We start from the raw sequence: 24,769 nt of genomic DNA, 5'->3' as shown, positions 1-24,769 counted from the left end.
GAACCCGGGCCCACTTGCATTGGGAGCGTGGAGTCTTACCCACTGGACCACCAAGGAAGTACCTACTTTTCTGCCTTTTTAAAACACTCCATTCCCCTCCTCCCGTTAGCTTGTGAGTTATGTATTCTTTGAACTGTTATTTTAGTAGTTAGCCTAGACATCACATTAAAGTTCTTGGCACAATGTCTTCTACTTCACAGGCATCCACTTCATGCATGAACTGTAGGCTGTGTAAGTTCAGATACATATCATCCTTTTCAACAGATGTGAAAACAGAAAAAAGAGGCAGATTTATCAACTCCCACACCAATGGTACCCAATATAATTAGGCCTCATGTTGACCCCATTTCCCCTTGAAAACCCTCTGTGGATTTTCTGTCATCATCTGCTTTCCTAAATTCTGGCTGGAGGTTTTTCTTAAACTTTAAAAGTTATCCTGTATATATTTGTCAATTTTTTTCCTCTTTAACATCTACCATTCTCCTAGGTACCTAGGTCCAGACCTCTAGTCATTTGGATGCTTCCATTTCTTCTATCATTGATTCAACCACTGAATTCCTTAGCAATGTCTCTGATCTGTTACTTCTATTACATTACCACTAATTAATGTTAACATATTACTCTAAGATTTTATAAACTCATGCATGTAGTGTATTACCATTATCTTGGTTTCCTAGCTCCCATGCTGGCCCTGTTTTCCTTTCTGCCTTACACACATTACTTCCAGATTAATATCTGAAATTGCTCTTAATCTTGAAGCTTCCGAGTTTTCAAATGACTCTATGTCCATAGCAAGGAAATCACAATAGGAATGAAAGTAACTAACTCTGTATGTGAAAAGAGATCACTGTTATCAAAATCTTTCTCCATTTCAGCATGGTGGCACTACCAGCAGCCCTTATTTTAAGGGTTGGCACAGCAGACTTCCCTGGTGGTCCAGTGGTAAAGAATCTGCCTTCCAACGCAAGGGACATGGGTTCAATCCTTGGTCAGGGAACTAAGATCCCACATGCCGAGGGGCAACTAAGCCCGTGTGCGCCACAACAACTGAGCTCCCGCACCTCAATGAGAGAGACTGTGTGCAGCAAACTACAGAGCCCACGCGCCACAACTAGAGAGAAGGCTGAGTGCTGACAACGAAAAAAAAGATCCTGCATGCCTCAATGGAGATCCTGCGTGCCGCAACTAAGACCCAATGCAGCCCAAAAAATAAAGAATAATAAAATAAAATTAAAAAATATTAAAAAAATAAAAAGTTGGCACAGATCAGCAGCTGCTTCTTAAGTTCCTCTACTGGAGAAAGCAAGGACTGTAGTAAAATTCATGCTTAAGATTCCCAGTTTTCTTCCTTGGAGCATCTCATAGTCAGTGCCCACTGTAGAATTCAAATGAGGTAGAATGAGAAGAAACACCTGTTTATAATTACCTGGGAAAGGGACATTTTCATTTCAAAGTGGCCCTTTGAGAATATAACTCCACTTAAATCCTGTTTTGGGAAACTTGCTGGTAAGGTTATGTATGTAACTGTCTATACACAGATTAAATTAATATTCACACACAGCATTACGACAGTGTTGTTAGAATATTTGGGGAGTTTTTTATCCAACTCAGTATTATTTATATTTATGGTTAAGAGACATACCTTGTGAATCTGAGTCAAACCACTGCTCACATCTTGTTTTTTTTTTTTTAAAGAAAACTTTTTTTTTTAAAGAGCAGTTTTAGGTTCATAGCAAAACTAAGTGGAAAAGTAAAGTGTTCCTATATACCCCCCTTTCCATTCTCAATTGCATCTTCAGTTAGATTTGCTTTAATGATTTGCAAGTATTTTATCATCTAATTAGTACTTACTTCCTTTCCATATTACTTTCTTTGCAGTACTTGATGTAAGTGTCCTGCTACTTGTTTTGATCTCTTTTCCTTAAAGTCAGGATATAATATACATTCCATAAATACTTAGAAACTTTGTTTTATTTTCAGTCATGGTTACATGGGTAAATTCATAGTTTCTATTGATCTAACCAAGTTTTACATCAACTGTGGTTTAATCATGGAATTCTAAAAGCAGAAATAAAATAAGTAACTCCAGGTGTGTGACTAGCATGAGATCAGGACAATGCTGGATTCTGAGTGAAATTCATTTGTGGTGTATTTGGATGACATACCAATCAGTGACATAGATGCACCAGCATTCAGAGGTAACTCTTCTTGCAGTAAAGTTATAGTGCTCATCCTTGATATTTTACATAGTACACAACAGTTTTTTTTTTTCCCCTAAATACTAAGCAATGTAAATTCAATGGATACCACAGATAAAATGCTCCCAAAGAGGACTTATACTTAGAAAAAACCCAAAAAATATTTATAACAGCACATTTGTATTATATTTTAAAAGTACAAGATGTGAATAAGAGTTCTATGTCCATGTGCAATAATTGAGTGGGTGTCTGTTGCGATGTAGCCCAAGGTCTTTGGTCTGAAAAAGTTCTCACGTATCTGAAGCCCTAGCATGACAGTTAATTTGCCTTAGAGATACCTCTACTCCCCACTCAGTTCTCCAATTATCAAAGTAATGTAGGATCAATGTAGGAAATTTGGAAAGTATAGGAAAATGAAAAGAAGTAAAAAACTAAAACCAATAATTATTGCTAACTAACAATGGATTCTTGTAGGGGTAAAGGGCTACAAATTGCCAGGACTTTTCGTGAGCAAGTTGAATAAGGAATTTCCAAAATTTGTCTTCAGTGTGGTGATGGGCAGCTTGGTGTGCTGTTCTTCCCTGCAGCCAGCAGCTGTACCTCCTCAAAGATCTGAATTTCAGCCTCTGGGCCCCTCCTCTAAGATGTTGTCTTTTGCTTACTTATTCCCTTAGCCCTGCGGGTGGTGGTTTCTTCCTGCAGTTGCTACTTCTACTACACCGGAGAGTTCTCATGTTAATTCTATATATTACAGTTTCCCCTCATTGATAAAATGCTGAAAGAGCTTTCAGCAAAATTCAACACCTATTTCTGATAAAAGTACTTAAGAAAATTAGGAATTGATGGATATTTTTAACATGATAAAATATGTAGTCCTAAAGCCAGGATCTTATTTAATAGTAAAATGCTGGAGATATTTCCACTGAGAAAAAGACAAGGATACCCATTTATTCTACTACTATTCAATACTGTATTAGCGGTATTAAGCAATGCAATTAGACAAGAAAATAAATTGAGGCACAAAAATTGATAAAGTAAAGCCATCTTTATTTGCAGGTGATATGATGGTACACCTGGGAAATTCTTGAGAATCGATGATAAAACTCAAACAATAAGGAGTTTAGTAAGATAGCAAGACACAGAATTAACACACAGAAAATTGTCTTCATATCTTAAAACAATAACCAGCACAAAATGATAGAGAAAACCTCATTTCAATAGCAACAAAGATGATTAAATATTGAGGAAGAAGCTTAACAAGAAATAGGCAAAACCCATATGAGAAAAAATTTAACACTCCCCCAAAACACAAAAGCAGACTGCTTCCTATTAGGATGGCTTAATATCATACAGATGTGTTAACTAAAATTAGATCTTGATCTCACAAATGCACAAGTATATATTCCAAATGGATCAGGAGTCTGTTTAAATTTGAAAATGAAACAATACAAGCACTAGAAAAACAAGGGAGAATTTATCTTTAACCTCAGTATAGAGAAAGGCTTTCTATTAACAAAACTGAACGGCAACAGAGATGAATAAAATTCACTACATTACAAAAAAAGGAAGCTTTTTGTATTACAAAGAACACCATAATCAAAGCCGAAAGACAATTAATAATTAGGATAAACTATTTATAACATATGTATAAAGAGTTAATATATGACAAATTCTTAAAATTTGAGAAAGGACCAAAAACCCAATAGTAAAGTGGGAATGAAATAAACAGACTATTCATAAAGATATTCAAATGGCCCTTAAACATATGAAAAGATATTCAACCTCACTCATAGCTAGATAGAGAGATGCAAATTAAAACTATTCTAACATGCCTTTTTTTTTTAATTAATTAATTAATTTATGGCCGTGTTGGGTCTTCGTTGCTGCATGCGGGCTTTCTCTAGTTGTGGTGAGCAGGGGCTACCCTTGGTTGCGGTGCGGGGGCTTCTCATTGCGGTGGCTTCTCTTGTTGTGGAGCATGGGCTCTAGGCACACAGGCTTCAGCAATTGTGGCACGTGGGCTCAGCAGTTGTGGCTCACGGGCTCCAGAGCGCAGGCTCAGTAGTTGTGGCACACAGGCTTAGTTGCTTTGCGGCATGTGGGATCTTCCCGGACCAGGGCTCGAACCCGTGTCCCCTGCATTAGCAGGCGGATTCTTAACCACTGCGCCACCAGGGAAGTCTCGTGCCGTTTTTTTAAACCTATCAGATATGGCAAAAATTAAAAAGCATGACAAACACATTCTGCTGGCAAGGCTGTGGGAAAAGGCATTCATATATTTTTGGTGGGAAAACAAACTGGTACAATCCTTTTGTAGGAGAATTTGGCAATATCTAATAAGAGTAGATATGCACTTATATTTTGACCCAGCATCCTACTTCTGGGAATTTACCTGAAGGAAGATACACCCCAACGAGAAAATACACCTGCACAGGTTATTCGATTACAGCATTGTAATGGCAAAACATTGGAAATGACCTAAATGCCCATACAAGTAAGAGTAATTGCATTGACTATGGTATATTCACACAATGGAGTACTATGTAGCTGTTAAAAATTTTTGAGAAAGATCTCCATGAACTAGTATAGTTTCCAGGGTATACTATAAAGTGAAAAAAAAAAAGGATAAAAGAATAACTGTAGTATATTACATTTCATGTAAGATAAAAGGAGAAATAATAAACACCCATCTATTCATTGATTTAAAAGGAAACACAGGAAGGATAAACCAGAAACCAGAGATGGATTACCTATAGGGAATAGGTGTAAACAGGATAGAAAGGACAGGAGGAAGAGAATGAGGCAGAAATAGGGAGGAGTTACACTTTTTGTATAGTTCCAACTTTTAGACCTATGCTATTTCACATGCAAAAAAAATTAACGAGCAGTAATTCATTATGAAACACAAACAAAACCAAACTGCATTACAAATGAGTAATACAATCATACTGAAAGGGGGAGCAAAGAACTAACCTACATAACTTTGTAAAATAGTATTTTGATTATGTACTCTTAAGACTAAAAAGGAAAGGAACTACATACAAATACTGCACTCTGGTTAGTTTTTCATAGGGAAATATATGAATTAATTCTGAAACTTTATGTGTATTCTAGAAATTAAGCAAATAAGTGAACAGATTATACACAGTCAGATTTCTTACTGTTGGACAAGAGTAGTAAGTAGAGAAAGGAGGAAGACTAGAATGTATCTGGTGTTGGTCTGGTAATGGAAGTATCTATATGAACTCATGGAGATACATACAGTATACACATACATACACACACACACATATAGATCTAGAAATTGATATAGATGTATATACATACATATTCTAGCTCTGTCAAGTAGGCTAGAAGCAATGACACTTCACAACCAATGAGTACACTTAGTGCAGATTTTGATTCTAAAAGGAACCATGGATGCTTAGAGAAATCACTGATTCCAGGGTTAAAGAAGAGAAAATATGAGATGAGTCCAGAATATCTTCTGGTGCCAGAAATTAAAGATGTATTAAAAAAAAAGAATGGGGACATGTCAAAAAGACACAAGGGTCAATGGGGAGGGGTTTATGTGGGCAGATCTGGGACATTTTGAGTAACAAAATATATGATAGTAGTGCATTATAACCTATAGAATAACATAAGAATACACAGGCCCATTATCAATACAAAATTGAATAAAGAATGGAGAAGGAAATTTCCTCACAGAATTTGAACTACAAAAAATAGAAGATGAAAATAGAAAAATCATCATTCGGCAAATCCTACACTAACAATTGTTTCAGTAAAGAACCATGGGGGAAACACCCAAAAAACAAAAACCATGAATGTCTGCCAATTAGTGGGCAAAAGTATGAGAATACGATACTTACAAGAATTTTCCCATAAGATACTAATTACAAACAGAAAATTTACAACTTTGACATTGTATATATCTGGCAGATACCACCCTAACCAAGTGATCAAAATTAACATCACACTGGTAAGAGGACAAATTGACATCATGTGCTTGCTGATATACTGAAGACACATCCGTTCTGTCTTATTTTTGCCAAAAATGCATAAACTGAATTTGTGAGGAAACATTAGGGAAATCCCAAATTGGGAGATCTACAAATAATTGGCCTGTACTTTTCAAAAAGTCTAAGGTCATAATAGACAAACACTGAAGATTCCCAGATTAAAGGGGTTTGACAGATGACAACTAAACAATATGTGATAATGTAGTGAATCTTCAACTACGGAGACATTAGTGGAGCAAATGGTGAAATTTGAATAAGGTCTGTAGAATAATAGTGTAAGGTGATATAATATTTTAATAATGTTAATTCCCTGATTTTGACAATTGTCCTGTGGTTGTATGTTATCATTTGAAGAACATGGAAGTACTTCACTATATTTTTGCAATGTTTTGAGTCTGAAATTTTTTCAAAATGAAAAGTTAAAAAAAATTAAAAAGTATCTTCATCTCAGCAGGGAAGTAACTTGAACAATTCCTCCACAGTATATCAAGCTAACCCTGATTATTAGCGTTAAGAAAAAAACATTTGAAATTCATAGCCTTCATTTGTAATTAGTCTAACTAGAAACGAACCTTAATTTTAAAATGTAGTTCAATCTTTTCATTTACTCACACCTGACCTATAGGGCAGCAGCATTATAAACATTAAGAAAATATTTAGAGATAATGGATGGCAGACACAAGTAAGAGAATACCTTCTAACACTTAGGGATTTTCAAAGGTATGCCTCAGCAGGATTTTCTACAGCACATTAATAGATGATACTTTGGCAGTAGAGGAGAGGGAGGATTTGGACTAGGTCTTTTTCTAACCTGAGATACTGTAATGTTCTAGAACTATGTGCTAAGTTAGGTAGACTCCAAAGAGTAATTTAAAATCTCCCATTACTCTGGCCAACAATCTGGGCAAGAGCACCAATAACATCTGTCTCTTCTTTGTTTAAAACAAACCCAGCAACAATTAAGTGTAACAGAAAATAAGAACACTGATAGAGTTGGACAAATTTATTGGTATTTTAGTAAAGACATTCATCTCAGTCGTTTTGGGATGTTATTTCAACATAAACATTAAAATGAACAAAAATGGGAAGTTTGCCTACGTTAAAGCAAGTTAAATTCATGTATCTTGATATAATTAAACCATGTAAGTAAGAACTAATCGTTCTATATACATTTCCATTGTTTTACTTGGGGCTTACTCTAAACTCATATGCAAGTGAACAAAGTATTAGGAATATATACAGGCTGCTTCTCTGGAGTTATTACCTATTAAAAGAGCTCAGAGAGTAGTTATCACCAATTAAACAGTATGAAGCTGCCTCCAAATCTAACATTGTAAGAGTTTTCAAGGAAATCATTATACTATATGTTTCTTTTATGTGTGACTATGCTTTTAAAGATGTGTTTAACTGTCACATTAAAAAAAGAATTCATATACAATACAAAAATACAAAATAAACACAATCCTACAACACAAAGATTAACAAAGTATATGTGGTCAAAGATTCCATAAAATATGTTTAAAGATGCATTTTCTTTCCTTTTATTTTCAGTATCTAAAATGTGCTTTTAAAGAGGCCACTGGTTAATATGTATACAGTTAAAAGAAACAATATTATTGTGCTAAATAAGAATTCCTGTAATAAGTTCAAATCAAATTGGATTTCACAAGTTAGTAACATAAATGCTTTGATAAAGTTACAGAAAGTGCATCTTTCTTATTTTCCATCTTCATACAATGTTGCCTTTTTTTTTTTGGTGTTTATATCCTTTAAAAAATAAGAACAGCCAAATATTTAACTATTATGTACATTTAAATTTTTGGTGGTGGTTTGTTATTTTAAAAGAAACAGCTTCCTTATGATTTGCCTGAAGATCTGGTGGAAATACTTACAGGAACTAGCTAATAACAAAAACCAAGAGAAGCACATTCAAAATACTGATTTACTTTGGTAGCAAATGGTTGTTCTTTGAAGACTATCAAAGGTAGACAAGACCCTTTAAAGTGAAGTGGGCTATTTTAAATACTCAACAGTTTACATAAAATTTTAAAATGTTCTTTTTAAAGAGCTAAGCATCTGTATCCACTGATAGCAATGCAATAACTAGTTTATGATGATTCGAAACAAAACAAATGCCCATTAGGAAAAAAAAAAGCTGTATTTTAATTTTTATCTAATTTACTTTCTCAGTCAATAGTCCAGCAACATTTTCCTCCCAATACAATACTCCCTTCTCTATAAGGCTGTTCCTGGGAGCCAGACTTTAGGTTAACAAGGGAGTTAAGTTAGAGAGTAACTGCCTACAGTTTAAATAGACAACTTTTTGCTTCCCTCTTAATGTGCTAGTAGTTGTGTCTAAAAAAATATGCAATTCTTAGAAAGGTACCATTTATGATTTTTTTAATCATCTATAACCTTTGGAAACTAATCACGTGAAACTACAAAATTAGCAAATGTCTTGAAATCTGTATATAAAACATAAATTACCTCTAATTTCAAATTCTCATTTATTAGTGTACCACTCAATCTTTAAAAAAAGAAAAAGAAAAAAAAAAGGCGGCTCCAAAGATAGTCTTATACCATTCTTTAAAAAAGGAAACTGTTCCTTTTAACTTTACACCCACCCCATACCCCAATTTCAAAACACATCATTTAATTGTCTTGGTCATGGACATTTCCAAGATGAGATTTTATATTTCGCTCCCATAGCTTCTGGTTATCAGAAAACCCATGCTTTCCTTTATTGAAGGAATTTGGTCCTGCTGATGTTGGTGTATCCCTGTGTTAAAAGAAAGGAAACTTATTTAAAATGTTATATAATGATTTTCGGGCTATGTTTTTAACTCATTCAAAACACATTTGTTTAGCACCTATTATAAATGCAGGCCAAACATCAGAAGCCTCTACAAGATCTTTTTAAAAATACCCTTTACACAGACCCCGTCCTAAAATTTCAGATTCAGTAGGCCTCAGGAGGAGCCAGGTAAATCTGTAGTTTTAACAAACATCTAAGGTGATTCTGATATGCAGCAACCACTATAGTGGCAACCACCATAGTTTTAAAAACCGTTGCTTGTAACCCATTAACAGGGTCATTAAATCAATTTGGTGGTGGCTTGCCATCAGCATTTATAAAAAATGAAACAGAAGATGTCATTTTATGAACTCCTGTTTCAGTTTTAAATGTTTAGATATATGAAGATATATGTATCCTGGGTGTTTAGATTTGGTTATAATGCCAGATGTATTTACTTTAGGTCCCAGTCCGAAAGGGAGGCAGGCAGACAGCCACTGGGACAGTTCCCGTTTGAATCACAGATGAAGTCTGAAGACTGATGCTTGAAGACTCAGCACTTAGTTCTTTGGGAGAATATATACATTTGGTAGAAGTGGGGATATAGTATAGGGTGTTTTGAAGCCCAGCTTTCTTATTAGCCTCGAAGTTATCCATTTACACATACAAAGACAGGAAACTGAACATCGTGTTAACTTGAAATTTATGTTATTTTCACAATAACAGAAACAATGGAGGAAAATTTTTAAATGTTTTTGTCTTCTTTTTATATTTGGCATTTAAATTACTAAGGAAAATGGGACACATACAATCAAGATTAAGTGGTGGGAATATCTTAAGTGAGATGAGTGAAAGCCATTTTTTTATACCTGAAAAAAACTTTTAAATTTTATATCAGAAACATTTCTCATAACTGTTTATTTGAAAAAATTTAGATTACATGTATCTGAAAAAAAATAGCATTAAATTATCATTATTTTTTCTTTTCTTAAAATACTAATTTTCTTTTACCAGGAGAGTAATCTCAGAAAATAAAACTCTTTTGCCCAAATATGCAACAAAAGCTTGAACACTAATAGATTATGTGCAATTTGCAATTTATTCTTGCTCTTAATTCACTATAATTTTCTACAATATTATACAAAAATTATAATACCTTCCAATATTCTTCATCCTCATCTTTGCTTCTGGAGGCATTTCCTCTGGTTCACTCTGGAGAAAAATGTAAGACAGAAACAGAGATGACTGCATGTAGATAGAGCTGACCCTTGAACAATGCAGGAGGATTAGAGGCACTGCCTCCACAGTGCCACAGTCAAAACCCCGTGTGTAACTTTATAGTTGACCTTCCATAGCCACGGTTCCACACCTGAGGATTAAACCAACCTTGGGAGAGTGTAGTACTGTAGCACGTTACTGAAAAAAATCTGCATATAAATAGGCCTGTGCAGTTCAAACCTGTGTTGGTCAAGGGTCAACTACATTAAAATCACTTGATTACCAATAATGCTAAATTTTATATCTAAGTCTGAAATTTTGGTGAAAGGAGAAAATCATTTATCTTAACTACAGTAAATAAAACCCTCATGCTTCTAGTGTGCTGATTCTGCATAAAGAAAAAAAATTTGGTAAAAACTCGATATTCTAGGGACTCCCCTGCCGGTCCAGTGGTTAAGAATTCCGTGCTTCCATTGTAGGGGGTGCGAGTTCGATCACTGGTTGGGGAACTAAGATCCTGCATGCCGTGCAGCGTGGCCAAAAAACAAACCAACAAAACACAAGAACAAAAAAACCCCCCAAAACAAAAACAAAACCCCCCAAAAACTTGATATTCTAGAACTAAAACTATTTGTTTACTAGAAGCTACACATTGTGTTAAATGCTTTAATATGCACTGTCTTTGAAAACCCTAACAATCCTACAAGGTGGGTATGAGTATCATCATTCACATTTTGTAGGTAAGGTAAACAAGGTTAACTTGTCCCAAGTCACAAAACAGCTAGATGCCAAAGCAAAGGCTCTTAACCATTTTACTGTATTGCTCCTTCTCAAAAATGTCTCCTTTACTGAAAAGACATCTTGAAAGCTCATTCTCTACTACTTTTCCATAGTTACAGCTCGTGAAAAGATATGTGACAAGTGTCTTTTAGATGTTTTTTAAGTATAAATGTTACTGGTGAGCTAAATATTATTTTTTACACAGTCATCTGCCAAGATCCAGCTTAAAGAGATTTCTACTGGTCAAATCTGAGACAATTTGAGCATTATAACCTGTTGAATAGAGCCTACACTTATAAAAGCTCTTCCTTACAGTAAGAAACATTAAACATAGAAGGGATGAAAGAATGAAAAAAAATCACCATTCAGCAAACATCATAATAATTGATTCCGGTAAGAATCATCAATGAATGTTAACACTCATGAGTGAACACTTAAGAAATTATGTATTTTCACATATTCTTTTTTTAAATTTTATTTATTTATTTATGGCTGCGTCGGGTCTTCGTTGCTGTGCGCGGGCTTTCTCTAGTTGCAGCGAGAGGGGGCTACTCTTCATTGAGGCGCACGGGCTTCTCATTGCGGTGGCTTTTCTTGTTGTGGAGCACGGGCTCTAGGCACACGGGCTTCAGTAGTTGCGGCACGTGGGCTCAGTAGTTGTGGCTCGCAGGCTCTAGAGCACAGGCTCAGTAGTTGTGGCGCACAGGCTTAGTTACTCTGTGGCATGTGGGATCTTCCCGGACCAGGGCTCAAACCCGTGTCCCCCGTACTGGCAGGCTGATTCTTAACCACTGTGCCACCAGGGAAGTCCCCTCCACATATTCTTAAAACATATCCCCACAAGATAAATTTTAATTATAAAAGATAAAACAGTAATTTGACAGTAGAGAAATCTGGCAGACCTCACTTTAACTAAATGATCAAAGTTAACACTGCCAGTAATGGGATATACTGACATGTGCTCCTGATATGATGCATTGAGAACTTGGCATCACTTCTGTGGTACGCCTGCCAAAAGGAATGTGAATCTAATCATAAGGGAACATCAGACAAATCCAAACTGAGGGACGTTCTACAAACTAACTGGCCTGAACTCTTCAAAAATGTTAACGCCATGAAATACGCAGAAAAACCCAGGAGTTGTCCAAATTAAAAGAGACTAAAGAGATACAACTGAAAAAGTATTTTTAAATTTCAAAATTAACTAAATGAACACACTCTTTGTACAATATATTTCAGGCTTAGATATATATCCAAGGTTAATTAATATGTGCTGCAGAAAAAGGAAGAACCAGATGAAGATTTTATTTCCTTTTATTTTTTTGGCCATGCTGAGCGTCATGCGGGATCTTAGTTCCCTGACCAGGGATCAAACTGGTGCCCCCTGCAGTGGAAGTGCAGAGTCTTAACCACTGGAAGTCTTAACCACTTAACCACTGGACTTCCAGGGAAGTCCCAGATGCAGATTTTAGATGCCTGTGTTCTTTTACCTAAGAGACAAGTTTACCCCTACCTATCATTACCATCTTATAGCAGAAAGAGTGTTGTCTGAACCTGTCTAAAATTTCTTTAAAAACAGGGAAAACAGTAACGTATGATGCAAAGAACATAGGACAAGAAACCAGAAAGCTCAGTTCTAGTTCAACACTTGTGCACAATACTTATGCACACTTAATTTCTCCATTTGGAAAATAAGAATAACCATATCACACAATTCACAGGGATGTATGGAGGATAAAATAAAGTTGTGTGAAAAGATTCAAACTGTTAGGCATTCAAAGCAAGCCATTACTATTATGTAGGTGCTTACTATTTCCAGCCTCTCTACTTCTGCACATGTTGTCCCCTTCTTCCCACAATGTCCTTTCCTGATAACAATCTGTACAAACCAAAATGCTACCTAATCTTTTCAAAAATTTATTTATTTATTTATTTTTGGCTGCATTGGATTTCCGTTGCTGCAAGTGGGCTTTCTCTAGGTGCGGCGAGCAGGGGCTACCCTTTGTTGTGGTGCGCGGGCTTCTCATTGCAGTGGCTTCTCTTGTTGCAGAGCACGGGCTCTAGGTGCACAGGCTTCAGTAGCTGTGGCTTGCGGGTTCTAGAGTGCAGGCTCAATAGTTGTGGCGCACGGGCTTAGTTGCTCCACGGCATGTGGGATCTTTCCGGACCAGGGCTCAAACCCGTGTCCCCTGCACTGGCAGGCGGATTCTTAACCACTGCGCCACTCTGGAACACGTACATATTGACTAGATCTTCTGGCAGAATCACCTGCACTATTGTTATTCCTCATGGGGATACAAGAAGAAAGCACTATAGCTGCTTTTTAAACCTGAACACATGCATAATGTCTCACTGAAGACTCCAACTATAAAAATTATTGAAGACAGCAGTATTGAATTTTCCTTTTTTTGGATCCTACATATTTCATAGCACACATATATATTATTACTCATAATAAGCATCTGTTGATTTGATTAAGTTCCTTGCCCCCCCAAAGTCAGTAATATTTTAAATAATCCCACAATCAAATTAAATAAACAGAAGAAATATCCAGATTTTGCAGATGTCATTTAAAAAACAACAACTGTTCAGAGCTGCAAAAAAAGTTCACTAGTACCATTAGTACAACTTGACAATTTGCCACTAACATCTTTCTTAAAGAACTTGTTAAAGTAAAACAAACAAAACCAGGTATCAACTTACATCTTCATCTTCATTAAAGGCTGCTGCTACTGAAAGGGTTTTTGGAGCAAGAGTTGGAACGGTTTCCTTAGGTTTCTGAAGAAGAAACATTAAAAAGAGTATAATATGATGTTTACACAGGCTTATTTAATGACAAGAATAATTTATCTTCAAAGATTCAACTTTATGTTTTCATAGAAACATACAGTAAGGAACTAAGAACAAACATTGGAGAAATCTTCTTTCTTTTTGAAAATGTGGGTTATCAATGGGTAGATTTTACTTTATTAATTATATGTCCATTTGTTTTCCTCCTGTCAAAGATTTTCTAGTTAGGGTCTATAATTTAATATCACTTAGCTAAAAGGTACCTGGTACAGGTAAGAGAAAATGAATATTAATACCTGCCCATAGTAACATTAAAATTAAGCACAGTGTGCCTTGAGAAAGATATGAAGACTCATCTTTCTCTACTAGCTAGCTGCCTACTGGACAGCACCACTTAGAGCTCCCAGGGGTACTGCAGTGCTCATTAAGTGCTCAAGTCAGAAAACCTTTTCTTCAACTTGCACATTTTATTGTAAGGTCCTGTTAACTAGATCTCTATTAAACAGACTTAAATCTCCCCTGCCTTCCCAGCTTACTACCACACTACCAACACTAAGGCCCCTTATCATTACTTGCCTGAACTGCTGTTAGAAATACCATCTCCCCACCTTCTGTATTTATTTTCCTCTAATTCTCTATACTGGCACCAGAGTAATGTTTCTAAAATGCAAATCTGTTTAAGGCTCGAGACTCTTTATAATGATTCCATGGCTCCTCTAGAACCCAAAGAATAAAACCAAACTATATTATGGAGTACAAGTCCTTTATGATTTGGTCCTGTGGTCTTATTTGGGGGGCTTTCTATCCCTGCATTTGCCTACCAAACACTTCCTAACTATGAACAATTTCCTGAATGCATCATGTGGCTTCACATCTAAACTGCCTTTGCATAAGTCTTTTTTTTGGCTGTGCTGCACGGCTTATGGGATCTTAGTTCCCCGACCAGGGATTGAACCCGGGCCCACGGCAGTGAAAGTCTTAACCACTGGACCACCACGGAATGCCCTGCATGAAGCTCTTTTTATCTGAGATGTCCCTTTGCCTCTTGCCTGCACTTAAAGCCAACTCTAGCATCACCTCACCAGTAAAACCTTCTCTGAACTGCTGAAACAAAATTAACCATCCCTTCTTGTATAACAGAAACACTTTTTATAAATAATGTTTGTTTTTGAATAAAAATGTTCATTTGGAAATTATGCATAGCGACTCTAGAAGCATCCTTTACTCTTAAAGATGTCATGTATTTGATGTTGTACATAAACATAAGACACAAGTAAGTATTTGTTGGTTGTCTATCTTTTCACATCATATAATCAAAAGCAACAGCTTCAACTATTTTCATATCCTACACCTCATTTCGCCAAGATTATGTTTACACTTTGGTTTACTTTATGAAAAAAAGGTCTTTTGTTTTCTAAAGATTGAAGTTTTACTGAATAGGCCTTTTCAAGCATAACCCTCCCAACTAAAATGATCAGCAATTACTAAATCACGTCAATGATTTAGCAAAAGTAGGGATATGGATATCTGATTTAGGAGGTGTGTTCAAGTACCGTAAAATCTATTATCAAGGGGAACACCTGTATGAGAAGTGTACATGAGAACCACATGTTTAATGACTATCAAAAAAAGTAAATATCTATGCAGGTAGGCCTATGCAACTTTATAAAAAACATATTAAACCAAAAGAATCAGCTCAAATAGGGAAAAGAGTCATGAAGTAATGAAGTTACAAGCTGAATGTCTTTTGTTCACACTAAATTTTTTAGAAAAAGGAAGAAAAGGAAAAAAGCAAAACAGCATAGGGTGGGAGTAGGGGTTCTGAGGAATGGTAGCTTTTTTAAAACTAGTGTAGCTCAAACACACTGACTCTAGTAGGAAAATGATCCATATCATATTTTTAAGATCTTTGAATGACATCTAATGAAGAAATCAAGCTGTATGCATCCAGGCAACTGAGCATTAATTTTCACAGAACAGACATGAACAAACAACTTAAAAGCAATTTTAAGATTATTCTCCTTACACAAGAATGTAACCATTTTCTAAAGCCAATAGCAATACACTATTCAAGTAACTTTTTTTCTTAAAGACATCTGTTTAGTTGAACCACATGAAATTAACACTTCTGTAGATCAGAAATAGATAAATCTCTAAACTTCATATGCTTCAATCTAATACTTCAAATACTTTCCAGATACTCCAGGGTTAATAAGTATTAATTTAAGGTTTACATCTTAAAACAAGGAATCAAAAGTTGATCTGTAAAGGACTACTATCATAGATTATAATACTCAATGTCCATTTGTAGCTTCAAAGTAAGGCAATCAGGAAGCTCTTATTAAGCAATACCTTACTAACATTAATCTTTTAAAATACAAATAAATGATTTCTAAATATTATTTTTAATATCACTGGAATTAAAAGATAAGAAAAATAAACTGAAACTCTAAAAATATTTTTCAGGTTTTGCTCAACTTAGGAAATCTTAAGGTATTATTACTTTATAAATCATATAGTCCCTATAATAGTTGTTCCTTCTCATATTCCAACCCCTTCTTAAAAACAGCTTTGTTGAGTTATAATTCATCCAGACCTTTCTTGAATATAGAGCCACTAATTTCTTAAATACTTACATGTAATAAGTTCATGCACCAATGTATCTTTTTATACATCTTTGTATACTTAATTTATCATAATCCAATAAAAACACGTTTTGAAAACAAACTTTCAGACCCATAACAAATATAATATATAAAATAACAACTCACACTTGAGCCAAGTTTGATGGATATGGCTGAGGCTTTCTTTGTCATCTGACTACCTATGGCAAATCCAAACTTGGAGATCTTTGTAGGCTTTGTAGGGAGGTCTGCAGCTTCTTCTTCAGCTGATCGCTTCTCAGCGCTGCGACTGGAATTTTCCCCTCCATTACTGGAAGAAACAGTCTTAGTTTTCACAGGTTTTTCTGCTTCTTCTTCAGGTCCTGGTGAAGTCGAAACAACTTACCAAGATGAGCTATTTTTACTGAGCAGATTGATGGGAGCAGCAACCTCAAAAAGCATCGTTATAAAGAAGATACCTCTGCAGTTGTCACCTACTGAACCCAACAGTCTCTTCCACTGTTTGTTAGAGTATACAGCAGGAACTGAGATTGTGTGGCAGTAGAAGAGGCTCCCATGAATTAACTAGCATAAAATACAGAGCAATTTAAAATTATAAATATAGAGTTCACAAGAAGTAAGACCCTTCAACTAAACACTGTAAGTTGTACAATAATCTAGTTATTTGTGGAATTTTTCTTTTTATAAATTAAGATCTATAAATTCTATACAAACTGGTTTGCTGGCAGTTAGTCACATCATAGGATAATACATTTGACTAATAAAAAGTCTAATATTCTTCAATAACATACTACTAGTTATACAAAGTACCCTGTTATGAACAGCCCATTATTACCCAAACTACAGTGTTAGTACAGCCTGGAGTAATCTTCTTGAATGATGTGTTCTTCCTGAACATTTCACAATTTTTAGTTAGAAAGGAACTTCAAGGAAGACTTCAAGGTCATCCCCTCTTGAGTAACTGCATTCTACTCTCAAAGCTTGATTAACATCTGTTTAGGCTACTCTTAATATCAACAACTATATTTAGGTTTATATATTATTTTTTCTCATGAAAGAAAGATGAGCTAATGATAATTTCAAACAGAAGACATACATATGTAGATATGGAATGCAAGATGTCTTTCAGTAATTTTGCTTCTTTATATTAATAAATGAAATTAGTTCTCACTTGAATATCTTAGGCCTGTTACACATGCAGCCTATTTAAAAACATATTGGGAGGTAAGACAGAAGGCTGGCTGATTATTAAATATTTTATTTTCTTTCCCAAGTTTACCAATTTACCTTTTGAATGTATTCTGCTACACTGGATGAATAGTTTATGGAGAAAGAGAAGATTCTCTAAGGGATGGCCCTGACAACAGCTAAGAAAACATGACAAAAAGCTAGAATGGGTAGAAAAGGGGAAATCAAACAGACTGACAAGTAATGAATTAAAAGACGGGATGTTATAGATCCCGATCTATATAGTCTTGGAATGATGGGGTAGCTAAATTAATAAGCACTTTGAATAGAACATTTTATTTTGTTTACAGGAAAATAAAATGAACTCTTTATTACCTTTAGACAAGAGGTGAAAGTTTTAATAACAATGTAGGGGAGAAATTAAGCAGGATTAGGTTTTGGGATTTCCCTAAGAAGCAAAGACAGCACTGGAATAGTTGTCTGAGGTGCCATTCACTTATTTAGATATAAAATTACAAAAGCACCTGAAGAATGTAAGATTGCTATTCAATATTTGAAATACAGAACTCAATTTAGAATTTCTTACAAAAAAGACAGTATTATGCAAACATTTTTTCAGTCTACCACTAAATGCATTTATGCTAAATTTTATTCTGTATTCTATGTATAGTTTTTTTTTTCATGTATAGTTTTAATCAAGTATGAATTTTACAGTAAAACCCAAACAGTAATAACTACTTCTTCTTTGTGACTGACACACAGCTAAAACTGGAAACTCACTGGCTCTACGTATCAGAGCATATAGAAACACACAAAAAAGCCACTGGATTTACATATAGAAGCAATCTGTATACTAAATGCACAAGTCTGTGTAAACACAAAGTCTGAAAAACATCAAAACAAATAGAATAAAGAACATTTAGTCTTGATTTTAGTGTAACTCTGCTCTTTGAACTGTGACTCAAGGGTTATAATTAGTCAAAATTTCTGGTTCTTTTAAAACCTATCTTTTCTTAATTCTAGGTCTCCTTTTACCCAGAAAATAATTCTGGAACAAAGAATCTAGAAAAATCAAAGCATAAATACGACAAAAAGTGAAAAACATAATTCTTACTATAACATTAATAACAACATCAAGTGTGACAACTAACTGAACTAGTATGTGCTAACACATGAAACACAATACTATCTGTTCAATCCTATGATTCTTAGGGAAGATTTCTATAGTGAATGCTCTAGAAAAATGTAGCATGAACAGGGGAGTTGGGAAAACTACTCTACCATTAATTAAGTAATCAACTGTCAGCAACTCAATTTTATTCACATCCGTGGTTCTGTCATCTGAAGAGGCAAACTATCAAGACCACTTAAGTGTTTTAAAGTCCATTAAGTGTTTTCCTTTAAATACAACATGTACTACTTTAGTTTGTATTCATTCTAAGCAAACAAAATGTGTAGATTAGTTAATGTGAAATCAAATTACACATGGTACTAGCATTTTTGGGGAGGAGAGGTGGGCCTTGGAGTACAAAGGTACCTTACTTTGAAAAAAATTACCCAATAAGTTTTAAGTCCATAAGGATACCCTTCATGACGCATTGGCATTCTGGTAACTTCTTCAACTGAAAAAAGGGTACATACCTATCTCTCTAACAGGACATATTCAAGAACCTCCTGGCACAATAAATGTCAATTTCATTAAAGTAGTTTTAGATAACTTAAAATAGCCTGAGGTGGGCATGATTACAATATGAATAGCTCTTCTCTAAAGCGTCTACTTATTTCAAGGAGCTACAAAAATTTAACCAAAGGGAGGGGAAAAAAATCTACCTAAAACCTTACCCTTAATATCATCCCTTCTCTTTAAGGTGAGAGCACCTTACTTACTTACTTCAAGTAAGTAGCTTCTCTTATTAACATAAATTCATGTTAACTATGTTAACTCATTAAAAAATACTTATATTTCCAACTTACTGGACTGTTCAATAGGAGTTAAAAATCAGAATAATCTCTAGGTAAGTCCCCCAAGACAAACTTGATACTGTTTTAAAAATTTTAAAACTTGATACTGTTTTAAAAATTTGCCGTAAAATTATCAATTTAACAATATCCATGGTATGAATGTTTTAACTATGATTTCTTTGTACAATTTCATTAAAAATATCTGACATGCAAAAATGGTTTACATGTAACAGTAGTATTTTCTTTCAAAGGAAGGCACACCCAAGGCAAATTATATAGACGTTATTAAGGGATATTACTTACTCTAAGTCACCAACAAGGAGACAATAATTTTTGATAACAATTAGCAAAGATAACTTTATATCACCCCTTCACAAATATATGCTAAAGTAGAAACATCAATATTCATACTACAGAGCAAATTATCCCTAACTGAAAGGGTGGTGGACAAATTATATAGTGGAACTATGCTGACACTTAAGGTATATTTGTTTTGTTTTGTTTGTTGGCCACCCGGCGCGCCTTGCGGGATCTCAGTTCCCCAGTCAGGGATTGAACCCCGGCCAGGGCAGTGAAAGCCTGGAATCCCAACCACTAAGCCACCAGGGAACTCCCTTAAGGTACACTTTGGCTCACATTAAACACATCTCAGATACTCAGTCAAGACAGCTGGAAACCCATTCTAAAAGTTAAAAGGTAGTCTAAAAGTCAGATAAGATTCTTCAGGCTACAGATCTTTGTTTTTCCTCAAACTACTAATTTTTAAATGTAGTTCTACTTGATAATTTCCAAGACAATTTTTGACGAAAAAAATCGCTAACGAGGTAGCACTAAATGGCTTAAACTGTTGTTTCATAAACTATTTTACTAGTAAAACAACAATAACAACAACAAAAAACAAGACGGGAGGGGAGTGTGAAGAGGGAAAGGAGTTTGGGTTCAACTAATAGCACCGTACGTGTTTTTTAAAAAGGAATTTCTGGGTCCAAAGTAACTGAACATTACACTTTTCTCAATTTTTGTTTCCAAGTCAAATCACATTAAACTTGTTAGGAGGTCCTAACAGTTGCCTTCATATACTATTAATCTTCTGTATTTTCTCATATTAAATACTTTCAGGGATAAGACGTGAAGAAGAGTTAAGAGTGTGGTACTTAAAACGTTCTAAAGACATTATGCTCAGCTCGCACGTGTTAAGTCACTAGCCTTGTGAGGACAAAGGGGCGGGAGGGCTGGAGAGATTACCGGATGTTTCTTTTCCTTAATGCACAAGACCCAAATTTAGAGGAGTGGAGGTGACAGAATAAAGATAGCTGTAACCTGAGTTTACATCGTAACAAAATACAGGAAGAGTCACACTAGCCTATTTAGCCACCTAAATATCTGGCGTGCAGTTAGCTGGCAACAGCCTAGCACAGAAAAGGCAGACAGTTCAAAGAAAGGCAACCAAACCGTAACCCTAGACCCGGCAGATTAAACCAGGAGGCAGGCAAAGATATTCCTCTTTCCCTCCATCGCCTTGACCCATCCCATTACAGGATCAGAACTAGGCTTGAAAATAAAGAAAAAGGCCAGGGTAGTCCACCTCCTCAGTGAAAAGGGAGCAGCAAACTAACTCCTAGGTGTAACTGAGAGGCCGGCACCGTCGGAAACTCGGCCTGCGGCCAGTTCCTGCGGCCACTGCTCGGTGACTCGCACTGTGCGAGCGCCCGTGTGCGTTTTGTGTGATTGCGTCCGCACCACCACTCCTAGTCCCACCCCGACTTCGGTCCCCCTTTCTGGGGCCCATCTCCCTTCTCTTCGGAAGCAGGGCCTCCGCTGGGGCCAGGAGGTGACGAACAGTGACCGGCTCTGCCCCGGCAAGGAGGCGATGTGGGCCCGGATGCCAGCAGGCCGCACCGGGCGTGCCCAGGGCTTGTGTGGGCCCAGCACCTGGCCGGGTGAGCGCCAGATCCGCCCTTCTCGCCCCGGCCTACTCCCCCCACCCAGGGGAGCTCAAAGAAAGGCCCAGAGCATCCCACGTAGCCCGCGACGCTGGGGTTATGTTCACCTCCGGCGGCTCCAGCTCTCTGCGGCTTTTCAGGCTTCTCCTCTCCCGCCTTTCCGTCCGCCATTTTCCCCGCCGCGGCCTCCCCTGCAGCCACGCCAAGGACGTCACGGCCCCGCCCAGCAACCATTGAGCTTCGGAGCCCGCCTTGGAAGCGGCAGCCTAGAGCGGCCCTAGAGAGTGAAGGGCCTCTAGGAGACTGAAGTGAATATGATATCATCGGCGAGCGTCCTCTGAGGGAAGGGCGGGGTAGGTTGAGCGGTCCGAGGACTGGTTAGGGACTTGACTAGAGGTGGGTTAGATTTTCATGGTTTACTGGCGGATTCAGGGAGGTGACGGAAGGTGGGATCACAACCCTGGAAACGTTGGTGAGGTCAGGTGAGGTTTCCGTAAAAACTGGCAGACCGAAGCTAGCCAGGCTCTTTCATTCTGTCTGGTTTGCTAGATCACGTGTACCCACTCAAAAAAAAAAAAGGACCGAATTCTTATTCCTACCTAAAAGCAAAATCAACGTTTATCGAGCGCCCTCTCGTGTCAGGCGCTATCTCGTTTAATCCCCATAATAGTCCAATGCGGAATTGTCCTCTTTTAATTAGCTGTGAGAGTTGAGGCCAAAGAAAAATTAGTCTAAGGTCGCGTAGGCAAGTGGTAAAACTGATTTTTCTACAAGCTGCAATTTCTGTGTCAAGAGAAGTTACTTTGTTACGTGAAGACCACAGTAGTTTCTGCCTTACTCAGAAACCTTTAGTGTATCCCCAGAGTTTGCAGAAAGAAGTCCAAGCGTTATATTGGGCCCCAGCCTAACTTTTCAGTTTCATCTTCGCTTTTTCTCTCTATATATACTGCCCTCTTGCTATACGGGGTCGGTTCCTTGCCTAGGGAACTGTAGTTTCTGGGTTTGCAGTACAATATACAGTGAGTGTTACAGAAATTGGTCTTACGGAGTCAGAACTTGGGTTGGAATCCCTTTACTGGCTGAGTAAACCTTGAGGGTTTCTTACTGTCTACAGACCTATGTTTCCTTCTCTATAAAATAGAAATAATAATAGTACATCCTCAAAGGGTGGTCCTGGGGATCAAATGAGATAATAAATTCCATATACCATTCTTTGATCATTGTATACTTCCCTCAATATGTGTTAAAAAGAAAAAAAAGTTCTCCCTAGGCGGCTCAAAAATTCCTTGACCACAGAGACCATTAAAAAAATTTTTTTTTTCTTCACAGCAGTTTGTATTGCACATTTCATATATGAAAGGTGCTCAGTATTTGTGAATGGATGACTCCTCAGGCTCCGAGTCTGGAGAATGCAGAAAGAATCAAAGTGTGTTTCCCACGACAGAAACAGGGTGGTTTGCTGATACGGTGATTTGGTGATTTGAAGTCCCTGGTCCACCATCTATGACAGTATATGTAAAAGTGCCCAGCAAACTATTTTACACAGAATAGGTAATTCATGTTTGTTTTATTTTTCCTAGATGTGATCTTCAAAAGTTACTTAATCGCTGAGTCTCTCTTTTTTTTTTTTTGCCCGTACCAAGCGGCTTTCAGGGATCTTAGTTCCCCGACTAGGGACTGAACTCAGGCCCTCTGCAGTGAAAGCGTGGAGTTCTAACCACTGGACAGCCAGGGAATTCCTGAGACTCTTACTTTTAATCATGTTTTAAATGGAGACATAGGGACTTGCCTGGTGGCACAGTGGATAAGACTCCATGCTCCCAATGCAGGGGGCCTGGGTTCCATCCCTGGTCAGGGAATGAGGTCCCACGTGCATGCCACAACTAAGAGTTCACATGCCACCACTAAGGAGCCTACCTGCTGCCAATAAGGAGCCTATCTGCTGCAACTAAGGAGCCCACGAGCGGCAACTAAGGAGCCCCCTGCCACAAGTAAGGAGCCCGCAACTAAGACCTGGTGCAACCAAATAAATAAATAAATAGAGACATAAACATGTGATTTTTATTTGTAATTATGTATGTATTTGCTTATATATGCTTTTTTTGAGTTTTTATGTGTACCCATTTATTGATTGCTGGGAATACAGCTTATTGAGGATACATGACGTGATGCTTATACGTTTTTTTTTTTTTTTTTTTTGTGGTACGCAGGCCTCTCACTGCTGTGGCCTCTCCCGTTGTGGAGCACAGGCTCCGGACGCTCAGGCTCAGCGGCCATGGCTCACGGGCCCAGCTGCCTTGCGGCATATGGGATCTTCCCGGACCGGGGCATGAACCCGTGTCCCCTGCATCGGCAGGCGGACTCTCAACCACTGCGCCACCAGGGAAGCCCTGATGCTTATACTTTTAAATGAGAAAATGAAATTTAGAGAGGTCACATACAGCTATCCAGTTCCATATACCACACTGCAGAAGTTAAGGATGGAAGATATTAATCCATTCACCTGTCTGTTCCATGAGGTCATATTGTGCCTATCTTGCTCACCATTGTTTCCCTAGGACCTAGATTATACCAGTTTTCAATAAATATCCATTGAAGAAGTGAATGCAAGCTTCAGTAACCCCCAGCAAATGGGTTAATGGATGAAAAGGCAGTGGAGTGCAGGGCAAAGAGCAGCAGCATTGACTGCATCAGACAAAACCGAATTTAGATTATAACCCTGCTATTTGCTAATCTGTGAGTTTGAACGGATAAGGTAATCTTACTGAATATATTTTAACTATAAAAATGTACTAATACTCATAGGGTTACTGAGAGGAATAAGTGTGATAATACAGGTAAAATTTGTAATACAGTGCTTGGCTTGTGGCGGGCACTTGCTTAATAGTAGCTATTGTTTGCAGTCTCTAAAGAGCTATTCAAATAATGAGTAAACAAGCTGAAAATGGAGAGTAATATAGACAACTATTATTATAATTTATGTAGGTTTTAAAAAATTATTTATTTTTGGCTGCGTTGGGTCTTCATTGCTGTGCACGGACTTTCTCTAGTTGTGGTGAGTGGGGGCTACTCTTCGTTGCTGTGCATAGGCTTCTCATTGCAGTGGCTTCTCGTTGCAGAGTATGGGCTCTAGGCGTGCGGGCTTCAGTAGTTGTGGCACGCGGGCTCAGTAGTTGTGGCTCGTGGGCTCTAGAATGCAGGCTCAGTAGTTGTGGTGCACGGGCTTAGTTGCTCCACAGCATGTGGTATC

The 24,769-nt window shown here is 37.1% G+C and overlaps 1 protein-coding gene across 3 annotated transcripts; it reads right to left on the bottom strand.

The window, feature by feature from the left end:
* Positions 1 to 3,234: 3,234 nt before the first annotated feature.
* On the bottom strand, positions 3,235 to 21,742 carry PCNP (PEST proteolytic signal containing nuclear protein). 3 transcript variants are annotated; one of them, XM_060010578.1, is made up of 6 exons: positions 21,627 to 21,705; positions 16,812 to 16,990; positions 16,574 to 16,736; positions 13,716 to 13,790; positions 10,171 to 10,226; positions 4,417 to 8,999 (listed from the first exon to the last, which is right to left on the bottom strand). In XM_060010578.1, the coding sequence occupies exons 2-6, from the start codon at positions 16,865 to 16,867 to the stop codon at positions 8,873 to 8,875; spliced, it is 477 nt and encodes a 158-aa protein (XP_059866561.1). In that variant the 5' UTR covers positions 16,868 to 16,990; positions 21,627 to 21,705; the 3' UTR covers positions 4,417 to 8,872. The 3 variants fall into 3 exon arrangements, with proteins under 3 accessions (XP_059866560.1, XP_059866561.1, XP_059866559.1); XM_060010577.2 differs by lacking the exons at positions 4,417 to 8,999; positions 16,812 to 16,990 and adding an exon at positions 3,235 to 4,399 and having other exon boundaries at positions 16,574 to 16,788; positions 21,627 to 21,719; XM_060010576.1 differs by lacking the exon at positions 16,812 to 16,990 and having other exon boundaries at positions 16,574 to 16,788; positions 21,627 to 21,742.
* Positions 21,743 to 24,769: the final 3,027 nt, after the last annotated feature.

Source organism: Delphinus delphis, chromosome 4 (assembly GCF_949987515.2).
Source record: "Delphinus delphis chromosome 4, mDelDel1.2, whole genome shotgun sequence".
Lineage (NCBI taxonomy): Eukaryota > Metazoa > Chordata > Mammalia > Artiodactyla > Delphinidae > Delphinus > Delphinus delphis.
This window is presented reverse-complemented; position numbering and strand designations above follow the sequence as displayed.